Source organism: Leptinotarsa decemlineata, unplaced genomic scaffold (assembly GCF_025532065.1).
Source record: "Leptinotarsa decemlineata unplaced genomic scaffold, Ldec_3_MD MMD2_tig00000010_RagTag_RagTag, whole genome shotgun sequence".
Classification (NCBI taxonomy): domain Eukaryota; kingdom Metazoa; phylum Arthropoda; class Insecta; order Coleoptera; family Chrysomelidae; genus Leptinotarsa; species Leptinotarsa decemlineata.
This window is the reverse complement of record NW_027412538.1, coordinates 9,164,064-9,182,375: the sequence shown is the minus strand read 5'-3', so window position 1 is coordinate 9,182,375 and position 18,312 is coordinate 9,164,064. Positions and strand designations below refer to the sequence as shown.

At 34.5% G+C, this 18,312-nt stretch overlaps 1 protein-coding gene across 8 annotated transcripts in view; it reads left to right on the top strand.

Annotated features, from left to right (window-relative positions):
* Positions 1-18,312, top strand: part of LOC111509416 (long-chain-fatty-acid--CoA ligase 6) — a 132,984-nt gene that overhangs the window by 85,745 nt on the left and 28,927 nt on the right. For all 8 annotated transcript variants that reach the window (XM_074171384.1, XM_074171386.1, XM_023165165.2 and 5 more), the window contains exon 3: positions 3,496-3,619. In XM_074171384.1, the coding sequence (XP_074027485.1) occupies positions 3,496-3,619 (124 nt within the window). The remainder of the gene's footprint in view (positions 1-3,495; positions 3,620-18,312) is intronic.

Here is an 18,312-nt window from a genome sequence, read left to right as displayed (position 1 = left end):
AGCGGATAATACATATCTTCACCGGCAGCAGGAGTTTGCATATCTTAATGAGGATCTAGAGGTGGTTTCGAATTGGAATGAAAGTTCAATTCAATGTCACGAAAATACACGCATCGGTTTCCTTCAAAAAGATAAATGTCTCTGAACCGGATATAATAATGGCAGGACAGACAATTCCGCTTTCTGCGTCGAAAAGTTTGTTGGAGGTTAAAATGGACACCACACGGTCATGTCGCTGGAATTGCAAAGGCTGCTTCTCAAAAGCTGGGACTGTTCTGAACTGTTCCGAACCAGAAAACTGTACACACCTCAGAAACTTTTGATGCTTTATAAAGCTCAGATCAGACCTTCTTTGCTTGCAGTGTTATTTACATGTAGGAAGCTTCGCCCCTAAGCATACCATGTAGCTGCCCCCTCTGGACCTGTACGTTAAGGAGGTTGCGTTAATGGCCATGGTACGATTGCGCACGGCTGGTGTAAACCTCGAAGTAGGAATGGATCAATTGAGGCTGAGCCTATGGCGAGAAGCGCTTACTTTAGTAGTAGTAGTAATCTTTATTATAGAATACATCCTAATCTTACAAGACATAATAACTAATTAACAATTTAAATTTCCACAGTGCCAAAAATATTAATAAAATTCAAATCTGTATATAGATAATAACAATAATGAAGATAAACTAAATAAAAAGATAATAATAAAAAATATACAATTTATAATACCCAATGTTGAAAACCAATATTGATATAGTAACTATATATAATATACATATTTTCCAACTAACTAACGCTCTAGGTATTCCAATAATTTACTTTTAAACCCTCTCACAGTATTTTCCTCTTTAATGGCATTTGGTAAATTGTTAAATTCCCGTAGTCCCTTGTAGAATAAGTTTTTCGTTTCGCCACCAGTGTGAGTTCTATATATATGAAAATTATTATAAGATCTTGTCTCATGTTCATGTATTTGATTATTAAAAACCAAAAATTCATTAAAATATGTTGATTGGAGACTTTTGGTTATTTCAAATATAAAAACCATTGTTAAAAGGAATAATCGACTTGAAATCGACAGCCATTGTAGTATATTTAACATGTGATCAATGGAAGTATAACGACTGCATTTTAATATAATTCTCATGCCTCTATTTTGGAGTTTTTGAAATTGGGAAAGCTTATTTTGGTTTATTAAATGCATGAAAGTTGGACAGTACTCAAAATGAGGTTTAATTATACAATTATATGTTAATATTCTGGAGTTAATAGTCAAATTATTTGCTATCCTAGAAAAAAAATATAATTTTTTTGAAATTTTTTTTATAACGTATTCAGCATGACTGTTCAAAGTCAAAGTGTTATCTACAATAACTCCCAGATACTTTATTTCAGACACATATTCCAAGGTAGTGTTACCAATTTCAATTTTTATTTCATTATAATCAGTTTATATTTAGTTGTTATCACCATAGCTTTTGTTTTATCTGCATTTAATTTTAATGTATTCATATGTAAATATGTTTCGATGTTCTTCATAGAACCTTTGAGAGTATCTACAGCATCATTGAGTTCTGTATTCGAAGTATAAACTAATGTATCGTCTGCAAACAGATTAAGTTCATGTAGCCCAGGAACATAATAAATATCATTTAGGTATATAATAAATAAAAGTGGACCAAGTACACTTCCCTGGGGAACACCAACTTAATGCGCAACTTCTGCTGCAGCTGCAGACAACCAGTGATGCAATTGAACCCAGGTTTGTGTTTGATAAACCCTAAAAATACAAATAAAACAGAACACAGAGTCAGATGCTACAAATACAATACGCATATATACAGACGGCTCAAACACCAAAGAATGCTCAGGATGTGGAGTGTACTCCAAATCACTAAGGATTAAGTGGGGAATGGGAAAAAATACCAGCGTGGTTCAAATAGAACTGGCTGGTATCTCAATCGCCACAACAGAAATAACCAGGAAAGGAATTTCTGGAAAAAACATAACAATCTGCACTGATAGCAGACAAGCCCTATTAGCCTTGAACAGACAACGTATTACCCCAGGGCTAGTACTAGAGTATCACCAAGATTTACCCAAAGCCTCAGTAGATAATAACATTATCCTGAGGTGGGTTAAAGGGCACGACAAGAGTAAAGGTAATCGCATTGCCGACTCTTTAGCTAAGGAAGCTGCTGGACTAAGAATTTTTGGACCCAGTGGCACCTGCGACCTGATGACTTCGACAATTGCGGAACCAGCCAAATGTTACACCCAAGCTCAATCCTTAAAGAGATGGGACGAAATCAAAGGATGTAGTCTTGCCAGGATCACCTTGGGTGACCCTGGGAAGCTGGCGCCGAAGAAATATTTGGCAATGACCAGGAAAAATCTACGCCTAACAGTAGGATTTCTGACTGGCCACTGTCAACTAAGAAGACACCTCCATAATATGGGGCTGGTGGACACACCTCTATGCAGGATGTGTGAACAGGAAGATGAGACTGTCAGGCATGTCCTGTGCGAGTGCCCGGAGTTATCGTCAATAAGAGAGTGTGTGTTCGGCGAGTCTTGGCCTACACCTGCCGATATAAAGGAGATGTCTCCTAGTGACCTGTTTACCTTTCTGGAAAGGACAGGATGGACGATGACCTAGGAAGACAACTCCTCGGTAGGATGTACAATGGGTCACATGTGGTCTAAGTGATGTGGGCCTTCTCTACAGATACAGATACCATGTAGCTGCTGGCTTTCATCCAGGAAAGAGCCATCCGCCTAATTTGAGACACGAACATCACTTGCGACATCAAAGAAAGGTTGGAGATTTGTTTCTCTTTTATAGATTAGATTAATATGGAGCTTCTGTGCTGGGGCTTATAGATACTTTCACGGGAAGCGTTCAAGTGACTTGTCACGTTTGATTCCACCAGAAATACGCAACTCATCGTTTTGAGGTTCAATTTAGTTCACCTCAGACTTCACTGTTTAAGAATTCTTTCATTTGGAGAACTGCGTTATATAGAATGAACTTCCTGAGAACGTTTTTCCAAATGAATCTAATCTCCAGTGGTTCAAATTCAACGTGAATCGCTACTTTCGCACAGGCACCTCTCTTAGAGCGCCTAACGAATTTTCCTGTAGTGCTTGTGTTTGGTCCTCAAAAAAATAGACCTGGACCTGACTATACCCGTATTTGCTTCGTTCTCAAGAACTGTTTTGTTTTTTTCAATTGAATTTTCGTTAAAATATATTGAAAGTATTTTCAACAATTATGTTTTTTCTTCAATAAGCGTAACAAATAAGTGGTCCTAAACTTTGCCAGTGATGCATCAGATACCCTAGATTATAGTTTATAAGTGACTAGTAAGTACACCGCATTAAAGGAGCGGGATCAACAGTTTTTTTCCAACTTACTGGCGGGAAATTGCGAAAAATTCTTCTACTTACAAGTCGTAATTATTTTCTAAAAGTGGATTTCAAGACAATATTTTGTTACAGGGTCCAGACTTGATTCGAGTCTCGAGGTTTTACAAAGAAGCAAAAGAAGGAAAGTTCATCAGCTATGTATATCCGGACGCAAAAACGTTGTACGAATCATTCAGAAGAGGTTCCAAAGTATCAAGTGAGTATTTTATGTCGAAATCAAAACATTTGAGAGGTTGGAATAAATGAATTACATTGATCAAGTAAAATATGGAATCCAAGTAAATTGTTTTAGATATTGAAAATTCAGAAAAATAATCATCTTTGACATTAAGCTTAGTGAACGCAGGAAGAAAAGTGGGATTATGAAAATTTCAATTTGTGGTTGCAGAAAATTTTAATTACCAGTCTCAGTGAAAAAGTGAAAAATTGTCCAACATATCACCAAGGAAAGAATAGAGTGGTCAAGACGACCATAAGTCAAAAACTAGGCACTTTTTGGAATAACCCCTTAAAATTCACTGTATAAAGCATGTATTGCCTTTTGAATTTGAATATCTTACCCCACTATTTCGCACCCTTACGAATGACAACCCTCAGAAGTCGAAACTTGTGCGAGCTAAGGATTAACGAGGTGTTACCTTTTAACGTGTGATTCCTAACACGGGTTGGACGTTGGCAAGTGAAAATCGATCGTTCAGCCTGGGGCTTGAACCGCCGACTTACATATCGGTCGATTGACTGAGTGATCATAGCACTCACGTCGAACCGATCGGCTAGCGACCGACGGAAAAGGGGGGGAAACGTCATTCTGTCTCTGCTATTGTACTCTAATATCAATTATTTTCTTGGAAATGAAATTTCATTGGAATATTTATTACGAGGTCCGGCTATTGAATAACAAGACTGCGCTACTAGAGGGCGCCCTAGAGGGATGAGGGATAAAACTAGTAGTGCGTTGAGTATCTGGAAATATTCTCTATTCACGTACCAAAACACGTTTTCGTCACTACTATAATATTTGTGCAGTAGCGGTTTGAAATGAACGTGTTTTTTTCTCGTGCTGAAAACTACGTGTGGCGAAAAACAGGAGCTACGTATCAATCTCAAATTCCTCGTTAAATTGAAAAAACTCCGACTGAGTGTTACTCAGATGCCTGTTGCAAGATGCCTATGGGAATAATTCTCTCTCTCATGCGCGTGTTTTTGAGTGGTGTAAGCGCTTCAGTGAGGGTATAGAGAGCACTGAAGATGACCAGCGCCCAGGTCGCCCTGTCACTGTTTCAACTCCGGAAACAGATACCAAAATCAACCAAATTGTGCGTGCAGGTCGTCGAATGAGCATCCGTATGATTGCCGAGGCTTTAAACGCCGATGAAGAAACGGTTAGAAAAATTTTACACGAGGAATTACAATGACAAAAGTCTGTGCCAAATTACACATGACAAAAGTTGGTGCCAAAAAACCTGACTCCTTACCAAAAGCTCTCGCGTCAACAGGTCTGCTCAGATTTCCTTGAAAGGTTAGAAGAAGATCCCGGACTGATGAAAAACATTATTACTTGCGACGGAACGTGGATTTTTCAATACGATGTTGAAACAAAGCGGCAATCGGCTTTGAAAGACGCCTGAATCGCCCAAAATAAAAAAAGCAAGGATGTTCAAATCAAAATTCAAAGCAATGTTGATCGTTTTTTTCGACATTAACGGTATCGTGATGACTGAATGGGTTCCAGAGGGTCAAACTGTCAACCGGACTTACTATTTGTCAGTTTTGGCAACACTACGAGAAAGAGTTCGTAAGAAACGGCCCGAGTTGTGGAAGAACAACTCGTGAATTTTGCACCAGGACAACGCACCTGCCCATAACGCGCTATCTGTGTAGAGGTATTTGGCCGATAAACGCTCGAACACGCGCCGTACTCGCCAGATTTGGCACCGTGCGACTTTTTTTTGTTCCCGAAGATAAAATCTGCTTTGAAAGGGATCCGATCTGAGTCGATGGAAGCAATTAAGCAAAACACGGCAGAGCTCTTAAAAGCCCTCACCAAAGAAGACTTACAGCACTGCTCCGATCAATAGAAAAAACGTATGGAAAGGTGTGTGGCGAGGGGAGGAGACTAATTGCACGCTTTATATCAGCTTCACCTGTATGTATGTTTGTTTGTAACTGTTATTTTCCGTTTGAATGCTCGGGATCTGTATTTCACAGAATTATCGACATTATTGCTTCATCTATTCGCCGGCAGATGGTGAAAATATCAATGGTCATTTTTCTAAGAAATATACGGCTGATTGATCGCAAAGTTTTGATAAAATAAATATAGTTTGAAACGACTAAAAAACACGCTTTTATAGCATACGAAACTAAAAAATAAAAAAACTAGAAAACACGATTTTAAATTGAAAAATCATGTCTGTTGTTAACTTTTGTTATTGTCAAGTCCAAAAAATCTATAGAGTCATCCTGTTCCATCTCCATTGTTAATGTGATAGAAGGGTGGAGAGAATTGTTGAACTTCAAAAAGTTTGTCAACCGTCTGTTCGTTCCTGTGAAACCAGAAACCAGAATATCATCCACATATCTATACCAATACACGAAACTAAAAAATGAAAAATACATATAGTTTAAAATACTATAAAACACGCTTTTGAAGAACATCATACTGAAAAGTTTTTAAAAAATTTTAAAATAAGCTTAAAACAATAACGTACGAAAAATACTATTATTACTGTGAAAAAAGAGTGGGCGCTCGTCGATTTTTTACAATAATACTAGTATTTTTCGTTCGTTATTGTGTTAAGCTAATTAAAAAAAATATTTTTAACTTTTTTGTTTTTAAACTATATTTATTTTTATAATAAAACAGTTTTTCGTAACCAGTCTCGTTATTTGATAGCCGAACCTCGTATGTTTAGACTACTTTTGGTGATCAAGGTAAAAACTATCGAGGAGAGATACATACGTTTGAGAAAATAAGTATTTCAAAATAAAATTTTCAAATATTAATCTGTCCCAACTACCTACATAGTAGACTACGATGAAAATAACTACTTCCTCGTCTAATGCCATGGTAAATTGACGAAAATAAATGAAGCTCATAATCACCGAAATCCTCAATCCCCGAATTACCCAATTGACAGGAACTCAATGGTTTCGATAGAATAATGGTTTACAACACTAATTTCACTAAGCTATCAAACGTCAATGAGTTCTCATGTCAGAAGGCATTCCTTAACATTAATAATTCCCAAGTCTAAGTTATACAGTGCATTTCTTTAATGTCCCCCCTTTTTATTTTTTGAACGGGTCAACTCAAAAAATTGAAATTTGGGATAATGGAAATTAATGCATGAATACTGGGAAAAAATTAATTGGAAAGGGGTATCTTGTGATACATCACTTTGGAGCTCCTGACGAATACTTCACAACCCTAGATTATGGAGTCAATATCTTCACCTACTACAAAATGGTGGAAAATTCAATAATTTCTTGAAGACAAACACATTAATATCGATATTTCTAGAAAAATTCCTTTTTATCTGCCATATGGCAATTCCAACAACTCGATAAGGTTTGTTTAGTTATTTTTTGTTTATAAAAACGACAATGAAAATCAGTACAACAATGAATATCATTGTTCAGTAAGAATATTCTCATTTAGTTTCCGGTTTTACTATTAGAAAGGTACCTCGTCAACAATCTCTCTAAAATTGTCAAATCTCGTCCATTGGAAGAAAAAATTGAAGAGACTTTTATTTACGGTGCGACGCGTAACTTACACGAGACCGAAAGAATTTTCAATGAAAGTTTTCCGAATCGTCCTGTCTGTAGAAAATATTTGAGGGAACTCGTATCCAAATTCACAACTACCGGTAGTGTACATAACAAAAAGCTCCCAGGTCATCCGTCCACTGCGGAGAAAGTGCAAATAATTGGTGAGATGGTAGTAAATCCTGAACAGTCTACTTATTCCGTCGCGAATGTTTGTGAGGTGTCTTCTTCTACTGTGTGGAGACTTTTGAAGAGGAATAGGTATCATACATACAAAAATAAAATGGTACACCAATTAACTGAAGATGACCCTGATCGAAGAACAGAATTCTTCAAAATCATAACGGAAACCATTGCAAGGCATCCTACCTCTCTCCACAATATTTTTTTTAGTAAAGAATATAATTTTTTTTAAACGGCAATGTTCACAGACAAAATTGCCGTTATTTGAGTGACACCAACCCTCACGTTTTCCGGGAAACAAATACCCAATATCCAGGAATATTGATTGGGAAACCATATTATAGGATCTTTATTAATTGATCAAAATTTAACAGGAGAACTGTATTTGAATATGCTGGAAACTACTGTTGACGATATGTATATTGTATTCCAACAAGATGGAGCACCACCACATTACTCCAGACAAGTAAGAAACTATTTGGATACTACTTTTCCCTGTCGTTGGATTGGCCGTCGAGGTCCTACAGAATGGCCAGCCCACTCGCCAGATTTGACACCTTTGGACTTTTTTTATGAAGCTATTTGAAGCAAAAGGTGTACTGTGTTCGGAAATATTCGGTGTGAAATATCGGATAGGCTGTTCATATGTCAAGAAGTTTAAGACAACCATTTGGAGCGTCTTCTGAACTGACCTTAAGCTTATTACCTTATATTATGTAGTTGAATGTCAATGTATTCAGGCAATTATTGAAAGTTCCGCCATTTTGTAGTAGTTGAAGATATTGGCATTATACTCTAGGGTTGTGAAACATTTGTCAGGATCTTCAAAAAGATGTGTCACAAGACCCCCCCCTTTCGAATTAATTTTTTTCCAAATGGCGCCCAATCGCCATTTCGAAAGTTTCATCTATCAATTTCATTTCAAAATAAAGTATTCATGGATTGATTTCATTATCCCAAATTTCATTTTTTTTAGTTGACCCCTTCAAAAAATAAAAAGGGGGGGACATTAAAGAAATGCACTGTATATTGGTATATTCCATTCTTTAGCGATTTGGCTTTCAAAAATCATTTTATTCCTAAAAATATCACTGAGCAGTGATATTTTTAGGAATATCACAGTTTTTATAATTAACCACAAATTAGAGTGTCCATGAAAACAATCCCTTGAAATATTAACGATAATGAATTAGCAGGTGTTTTCTATTACTCGCAATGACGTTCTCAGAGATCTTGTGAAACTTTTGTACAATTTCTGACGGAACCGGCGCCAATTTCTACACAGGTGTTCCTAACAAGAAGCACTTATTTACACACATGTGTCAGTCTCAAGTCACATCTCTCCCACTTGAAAAACAACTCTGACAATTGACCTCTAAATCTCAGAGGAGTAGTACAATTTTTCAAAATTAAGCAACGTGATATTTATTTGTATTGTGAATTTTTTTCGAATGAATCAGTGGGATCTATGAAAAACAAAATTCATTCATGTCACCTCTAGCACATTGAACATAAAACTCCGGTTTGTATAAAACATTAGTTCAATAAAAATATTTCTAACTTTACGAAATAACTGTTTTATATTTTCTAGTAATTTATTTTTGCTGTTTAATATTAGAACATTAATGAAATATTGTTCATTTATGTTTCAAAAACTTCAAATTGAAATAAAACTATACGACTTCAACGTATTTATCTTAATTTTGAGGCCTACTGTAGCTTTTTTCACACACTACCCTGGAAACGACTCGATCTTAACAAAATTAATTTTCAAATGTTTTCGTAGTGAATAACATACTGAAAATAAAGTTTGTGTTGGATTTGGATTGGATTTGTTTGCAGATTCTATTTCAATGGATGCAATTTTCAATGATCGTGTCTGACGTTTCATTCAGATACAGCGAACGAGGCTGTAGTTTCAATCAATAACTCCTCAACAAATAAAATATTTAACGTGTGTAGAAGAAGTCGATGGAAAAATCCTACATTACTGAGATCAATTTTTCATTTATTTATTTTATTTATTCGATATAGTAGCGTAAAAGCGTATCGTCCCCCGTCGTCTTACAGTAGACGCGACGCGTTGCGTCAAGTTAATCTTATCGTGATAACTTTTAAACGTTTTGTCCAAATAACTTGTAAATACTTGATATGACAATTGTATCAATTTTTATGAGAATTTGATAGATACTATTGAATGTGCATGAAATGATCACTTCACAATCAATGGTAAAAAACATGAAATGTATATAAACATTAATACAAAATACATAAATTCAACACATAGAGTGCTTGTTTAAAATAAACAATTAAAAGTGTTTATACATGTACATAAAAGCTGAAATAGGTAATGCCGGAATGATATTAATTGTTGATTGGCGAATGTGGATATTCCAAATATACGTTAATATTGTAAAAACAACCATCTACAAGATAGTCTCTGATTCTCCGTTTGAATACTAGAATTGATGCTACACTTTTTAGACCGGAAGGTAGACAATTGAAAAATTTGGAACCTGCTAGAGATGGCGTCTTTTCGAATAATTTTGTACGATATTGTTATAGTTTCCATGTTGAGTAATTTTTTCACAAAGAGCAGACAGTTATAAATATAGAGAGAAGGTACTGTCAATATCTTAATTCCTTTGCTTGAAAACAGGTCTACATGAATCAGTATGACGTAGATTGTGAAGCATACGAATTATTCGTTTCTGAGCAACAAAGACCCTGTTAATATTTGTTGCATCTCCCCATAAGACCACATTACAAGTTAGAACAGACTTAACAAGAGCACAGTAAACATCTAACAGTTGTTCTTCACTCTTCATTTTTTTAAGCTGCATTAAGACATAGAAACTGCTATTAAGTCTTTCACTCACGTAGTCAACTTGAAATTGCCAATTCAATGAGTGGTCGATGTGAACTCCTAAAAACTTTGTGGATTCTGAAGGGTATATTTTCGTGTCATTTATAATAACACGTATGGGATGTTCCACAGATTTTCTTGGAGAACACTGTACCGGTACTGTTTTTTCTGCATTGACCATAAGTCTATTTCTTTGACACCACTTTGAGAAATTTAAACTCATTACATTCAATTTTTCTTGAAGTTCCAAAGGACTGTCGGCTTCTCGGAAATAGAAGTATCATCGGCAAAAAGAACTATCGAAGTAGTGCCGATATGTTGTGGTAAATCATTTATGTATAGTAAAAACATTAATGGTCCCAAGAATGAGCCTTGTGGAACTCCAACTTCCAAGTCATAAGTACTCGAGTTTACATTATCCCATTCTACGTGCATCTTTCGAAATTTCATGTAAGACATAATCCAAGATAGAAATTTACCTCGAATTCCAATTGCAACAAGTTTCTTGGCCAGTATATCGGAGTTTATAGAATCAAAAGCCTTTGATAAATCGAAGAAGAGTGCGGCCACAAACTTTCTTTTGTCAATTCCTCTATAGATATTTTCCAAGAAAGCTCTGTAGTCGCACTTTCTATCGATCTACCGGGGCAAAATCCATGTTGACATTTGTTAATTACATTATGTTTCGTTAGGAAAGGAAGTAGTTGTTCATAGATACATGTTTTAATTACTTTGCTCAACACACTAGGAATAATTAGTCGGTAGTTGTCAATCAACAAAGGAACATTTCTTTTCAAGAGAGGAACAATTTTTCCTAATTTCAAAATATTTAGAAAAATGCCTTCCACAGATTTTTTGAGAAAGATTCCTTTCCCAAAAAATTAATCTCTCCTAAAAATATACACCTTTCAATTCAATTGTTTGCTTTCCGATATTAGACGTAAACATAAACTTTAATATTTCAAATAACAAATTATCGAAGTATTCCTGTCATGATGAGTAAGTAATCTTTATTTGAATTATAGCAGCTAGTAAACGTGTCATAAAATGAAAGGAATTGCACTCTATAATTCCATCACTGAGAATTAATGATGGCATCTTCTGAAATATTTCAGTTTATCGATCATTATTTCAAAACGGATCAGTGATAAACTTGATTATTTTGTTAGGTTTTCATCTGACTGAAATTACTGAAATAACAATTTATTCTTTTTGATATTCGGATCTAAAACAATGTTCTTATTGTGTCTACTCTACTAACGAGTATACAGAGTGGTCCAACGAAAAGTATGCACCTTGCTTTTCTCCTTTTTTTGTAACTTAACGCAAAAATGCTCGGACAGGTCAATTTTGCTTTTGAGGGAGACACATTTTAGATGTATTTTTCTACCTGTGTCTTCAACCCCCTAGCGAGGGTGAGTAACAACCCTAAAATTTTAAATAGAAAGTGGGGTCGAGTGAAAGGGCGCAAAATTATCTTTCCAATGATACCTAATTTGTTGTATTTCACTCAAACATGTGTGTATTATGAAGAAAAACAACTACAACCCAGTACTTTGAAATGTGTAATTGACTTAGTAGAATCCTACTTCAGCAAGTGCTGAAAATGTGACCCATTTGCTTCCATACAATAATACAGATTTTGTTCAAATCTATTCCTAACATTCTGTAGCATATCAGGTGTTATACTTCTGCACTCTGCTGTAATTCGTTGACGAATATCTTCTATGGACTCGGCTGCGTAGCAAAACATTTATTTTTCAAGTGTCCCCAAAGGAAAAAGTCTAAAGGCGATAAATCAGGTGACCTGGCAGGCCATTCGGTGGGGCCTCTCCTTCCAATCCACCGTCCAGGAAACTGTTCATCTAAAAACTCTCTTACCAGAGCAACATAGTGAGGAGGTGCTCCATCTTGCTGGAAATGAAGCTGATCATCATTATGATTTTGGTCATTTTCAATTATTTCTGTTATGAGAGGATCAATTGTATCTTCAAGCATGTTCAGGTAGACCTCACCAGTTAAATTCCCAGGAAAAAAAGTGGCCCTACGATATGACTACCTAATATGCCACACCAGACATTGATTTTTTGAGGGTACTGGGTATGGACCTCTCGGAATAAGTGTGGGTTACTGTCATCCCAGTAACGGCAATTATGCCTATTCACAGCTCCATTAAAAAAAATGTACTCTCATCGGAAAAGCACGTGTTGAATGATAGGTGCGGATCATCAATTAGTAGCTGGCTCAGTTGTTCACAAAATTGCAGCCTTCTATCAGGATCATTTTCATTGAGTTCCTGTACTAATTTAATTTTGTACGGATGAAATTTATAGGCTTTTAATATCCGCATTATGGACGAACGGGAGACACCTGAGGCTGCAGCAAGCTGACGGGTACTTTGAGTATGATCCAATTCAACATGTCCCAAAAAAGCGACTTCCACTGTTTCATTTCTGATCGGTTTCCGTGGCTGGTGTTTCACATTACAGACAGATCCGGTATCGACACACTTTTGGACTAACTTGGCAACGTACGAATCATTCACATTTTTCCCGGGATGACTGTTATTAAAGAGGCGAGCAGTAAGTCTAGCACAACTATTATATTGATAATAAAGTTTAACAATTTCAACTCGTTCAGGAATGGAATAAACCATTTTTACAGTAAAGTTGAAATAATTTCAAAAGCAACCGAACTGAATCAATGAACGTTTGCCTAAATTCTTTTTGTACACTTATCTGTTGTTGTTATTTGAACCAAAAAACGCACGATAGAAATTGAGGAATGTAGTAGTGATAAAAATGCCGTTTTTTCCGCATTTTCATTGACACCAAAAATATCGAGTAAATGTTCTTGCTTTTTTTATAACTATTCAAGTAAATACAACAAATTAGGTATTATTGGAAAGAGACTGTTGTGCCCTTTAAAATGATATATCACTCGACCCCACTTTCCATTTAAAATTTTAGGGTTGTTACTCACCCTCGCTAGGGGATTGAAGGCACAGGTAGAAAAATACATCTAAAATGTGTCCCCCTCAAAAGCAAAATTGACCTGTCCGAGAATTTTTGCGTTAAGTTACAAAAAAAGGAGAAAAGCAAGGTGCATACTTTTCGTTGGACCACTCGATATAGCTGTTTCATCCAAAGAAAACAAATAATAATAATATTCATTCTTGGGTAATGATGTAGTGTGTGTATGTATATATATATATATATATATATATATATATATATATATATATATATATATATATAAATCCTTTATTTAGTCAAAGACTAATAAATTATACATACAAGTGAATAACAATTTTAAAGAAATCGATACAATCTAAAAATTATAGTATTTTTTTTTGTAACTTGTACAATGTCATTAAGCTGTAATATACTTATATTAAAAATAATTAATTACTAATTTACATCTCACCTCAAATATATTGTAAAATCTTACAAGTGAAATTAATAAATTAAACGTCGCGTCGTTCTATAAAACTGAAGTCAACAATGTAAAATATTTACAATCTATATATACATATATATATACATACACATATATACACATACACATAGATCCTTATTTAGTCATGAAACTAATAAAAACATTGTGAACAATATACAAATATACAATGATAAAATAGGTGACTCGCACACATGTGTATAAACTTACAAACAAATATAATATATAAAATGAACCACACAACATTTATATACAAAAAAAAAATGTTACTACAATATAATTCCATCCGTTAATAGGTGCTTCTTGAGTTTGACTTTAAATATACTCAGACTTTCAGAATTTTTTATATAAACCGGAATATTGTTGTACATGGTTACACCTTTAACAAAAATAGAGTTTTGGCTATATGTTCTGCTAACCAGAGGAACGCGAAGATTACCTCTACATCTAGTATCGTGCTGATGAACATCCTGATTGAGAACTAAGATATTCTGCAAGTATTCAGGTGCTATACCTCTTTTAATTTTATGAATGAATATTAAGGAGTGATATAATAGATAAGTCTTAACCGGTAACCAATGAAGAGTATCGAGCATAGAATTTATTGACGTGTCACGTGCACAACAAAGAATAATTCGCATAGCTCGATTTTGCAATTTTTGCAAACGGCTTAGCACATTTTGATTTACCAGATAAAGCACTGTTGCACAGTAGTTGAAATGAGGAAGAATAAGTGTATTATAAATCATAAGCTTACTCCACTGAGTGAGATGCGGAGAACATCTCCTCAAATAATAAATTGTTGACGATCAACCAAAACCCCTAAATATTTAAATGTCTCAACCATTTCTATCTGGACACCATCGATTGAAAGTTTTGGCTCTGTTTTCATTACTTCCCTATAAATTTTATCTCTACTGATTAACATCCATTTTGTTTTGTTTGTATTTATTTTCAATAAGTTTCCACAGCAATAATTTTGAATGGCTTCTAAACTTTCGTTGATTGCATTGAAGCATGTTGAATGATTATTCCCAGTGTAATAAATAACAGCGTCGTCAGCAAAGAGGTGTATACAACATTCTTTCACCACCTCAACCATATCATTTATATAAACTAGAAACAATAAAGGACCCAGAACACTACCTTGAGGTACTCCTATATTATTATCGAGTGTGCCAGATGTAACATGGTTAAGTCTTAATTTTTGCTTCCGGTTATTCAAATAGTCTGCAATCCATTGTAATGCTGCATCTACAATTCCAACTGACTCCAATTTCTTCAATAATCTGGTTCTGTCAATAGTTTCGAAAGCCCTTTGCAAATCCAGAAAAACGGTCACTGTTATTTGATTTTTTTCTAAAGTGTTCTTCCAATCGTGGAGCACACATTGCAGAGCAGTTTCACAACTGTGTTTATTACGAAACCCTGACTGAACACATGTAAGGGCCTTATTACCTTCCAAGTGATCCACAATTTGATTGTAGACCGCTTTTTCTAGTACTTTTCCTATAATTGGTATCATATTTATTGGTCTCAATTCACAAGCTTTATTCGTATTTGGGACTTTGGGAATTGGGATAATTGTTGCAATTTTCATTTCATCAGGCACTTTATGAGTTTCGAAAGAATAATTTATCATATTCAAAAGTGGTTTAGAGATGGTTGAGAAGCATTCTTTCAACAATTTTGTAGATATTTCATCTGTACTATTTTTATTTGTCATTGAAAATATTATTTCCTTGAGATTCACAATGGTAATCATCTTGAAATATCTCAATTTATGTGAAACAGGACTAACTATAAGAGGAATTTCGTCTTGAGGTATTTTAATTGAATCAGTGATATCGTTAATACTTTTGACATATTATTCATTAAGACTATTTGACATTTTGATATTATCATTTTCAATAATAACATCATCGAATTCAATACTTGCATATGTGCTAGAAACACTATTCTTTGGTATATATTTCTTCAAAGTCTGCCACATTTTAGTAGGATTACCCATATTACTATTTATTTTATTTTCTAAATATTTCTTTTTTTCTTGTCTTATAACCTTCACAGCAGTGTTTCGTTTTTGTCGGTAGGTTTCCCAGTTCTCTGCTATACGATTATTGACATATATCCGATAGCTTTCATCTCTCTCTGCAGTCGCATTTTTGACTATAATATTCCACCATTCTTGATAGTGAGGTAATATTTTTATCTGCCTCACAGGGGCAACTGTATCAACAGCTTCTAAAATTGTGGTAACCACATACTTATATTTACGATTAATATCATAGGTTCTATAATCCCATTCTATACTCTCTAGTCTTTCATTGATTGCATGATAATCCAAAGTCCTACCTCTACTCTCGATTAATTTCACTTCATTTTTTGAAACAACTTCATCGAGATTTACTATTATATTTCTGTGGTTACCAATTCTAGGTAAATCCAGTACTTGTACATTGGTGTCACAATTTGACAACACTAAGTCAATTAAAGTACCCCCACTACTTGTTATGTTCGTATGCTCTTTAACTTTATTTTCAAAACCAATATCCTCTATCACAGCCATCAATCTCTGAGTGTACGTATTCCTACCATACCAATTAATATTGAAATCTCCAACAATAATAATCTTCATATTCTTGTCTGTTAAATTATCATCACACCATTTTTCGAAAAAGTCTAAAAATAATACACCACTGCTGTTTGGGGATCTATAAACTGAGACAACTAAGAAAGTAATTTTATGATACACAAATTTTACAGATATTAACCAGTAGGACTTTTCAAAACACGTTTTAGAAATAGTCAAGATTTGTAATTCATTTTTTGTATAAATGAGGGCACCACCAGTGTGTCTACTACTACTGTCCACTCTATGAACTAACCACTTAAATCAATTTCACTATTGTATATATCAGTTGTTAAATGTGTTTCCGATAAACAGACTAATAAAGGTTTTTTATCATCAACAAAATGCTTTATTTCATCAAAATGTGCTAGAAGACTTTGCGAATTCATGTAAAGAAGAAAACAGTCAATATCTTTCGTTATGCGTTGTATTCTACGGTTTTTTTGGCTCTCTCTAAAAAATTACTTTCAATTATATCCTTATCATCAGCGATCTTGCATACCTCATCTCTATTTGGATATTCACCTATCTCGATATGAACCAAGTTACTATGTTTTCTACCATTAACAATTATACTAGTTAACCATCGTTAATATCTACTAATATTGCTCTCGTCTTAATATAATTGTCTAACCTGGTAATGTACTTACCAAGTTTGTCATTAAATTTGTCAATAAAATAATTTAGATGTGATAATCTAAGAGGAACTGTAGTCAAAATCAAATTTGTATGGAGACATTGTTTCAAGTTATTATTTAACATTTTGAATGAAGGATAATTCTTATTGAGAAAATCATTGAAACCAGCTTGTATAATCACAAAATCGTTCATTGTGAATGATCGTGTCAACTGTATTATATCTTCAATAACATATTTTAAACTAGCACCTGGTTTGATTATAGTTTGTACAAAATACTTTTGTCTAAGTTTCTTACTCAACAAGTTTCCTACGTTCCTGCCTCCTTCATCACATAATATCAAAATCTTATTTCTCTCACTTTCGACTGCTTCTTCTTCTTTATTAGAAGAGAGTTGTTCAATTGCTTCTTCTACTTCTTTATTTGAAAAAAATTGTTCATTTTTCCTTTCTTCAAGAATCTTTGTATCCACTGCGTCTATCTGACTTTTTAGTTCAGTCAGTTCTCTGCTGTATCTTGTATTTTCCTGTTCTAAAATTTTAATTGACTCCACCATGCTTCTGCATATCTCCTCCATTCGTTTGAGCTCATCTGCTAACAATTTATTTTCATCAATCCTAATTTTCATATTATTTTCATAGGACTGATTTGTTTTTTTGATTTCAATAATTTTTTTGTTCAGTTTTTCTATGATATTACTCTGTTCCTTCAACATTTCCTGGTCTTTTTCATCTCTTTCCATTACTTCATCTTCAAAATCCCTTGTTCTTCTATTCAGCCGTTTGATATATATGTTATTTTCTTCTATTGTTTGTTTCAATTGGTCAATTACCGCTTTAAGTTTTTCGACTTCTTCATTTGCATCATCTTCATTCTTCTGTAGTAGTAAGTCCCTTTCGAATATTTGTTTTTTCATTAAAGCAACTTCCTCAAGTGCCTTGTCATGCTCTACTTTATGGGAAATACCTTTTTTCTCACATTTCATCGAACAGTATATCTTGCCACCACCCAGATCTTTACAGAATTTCTTTTTTTCTATACAGGCACGATGAAATACTTCGAAGCATACTATACAACACACGTTTTGCGATTCTTTGTTTTTGCAGCATTTAAAGTAAACTTCCATTATTTGGAGCTGAAATTCAACTTGGTACGCCACTGGTCACTGGTTCTAGTATCAGTGTTTCGTTTTTGTAGCAGAAAAACGGTACACTTTTTCGGGTGTAAGTTGTTTTCATTCACCGATATGCATATCAGTTATTATTTAATCTGTTGAAGATGTATCATCAATTACAATATTTATCAACTCACTTTCTTCGGCTCGAATTCTTGAGCAGATTCAT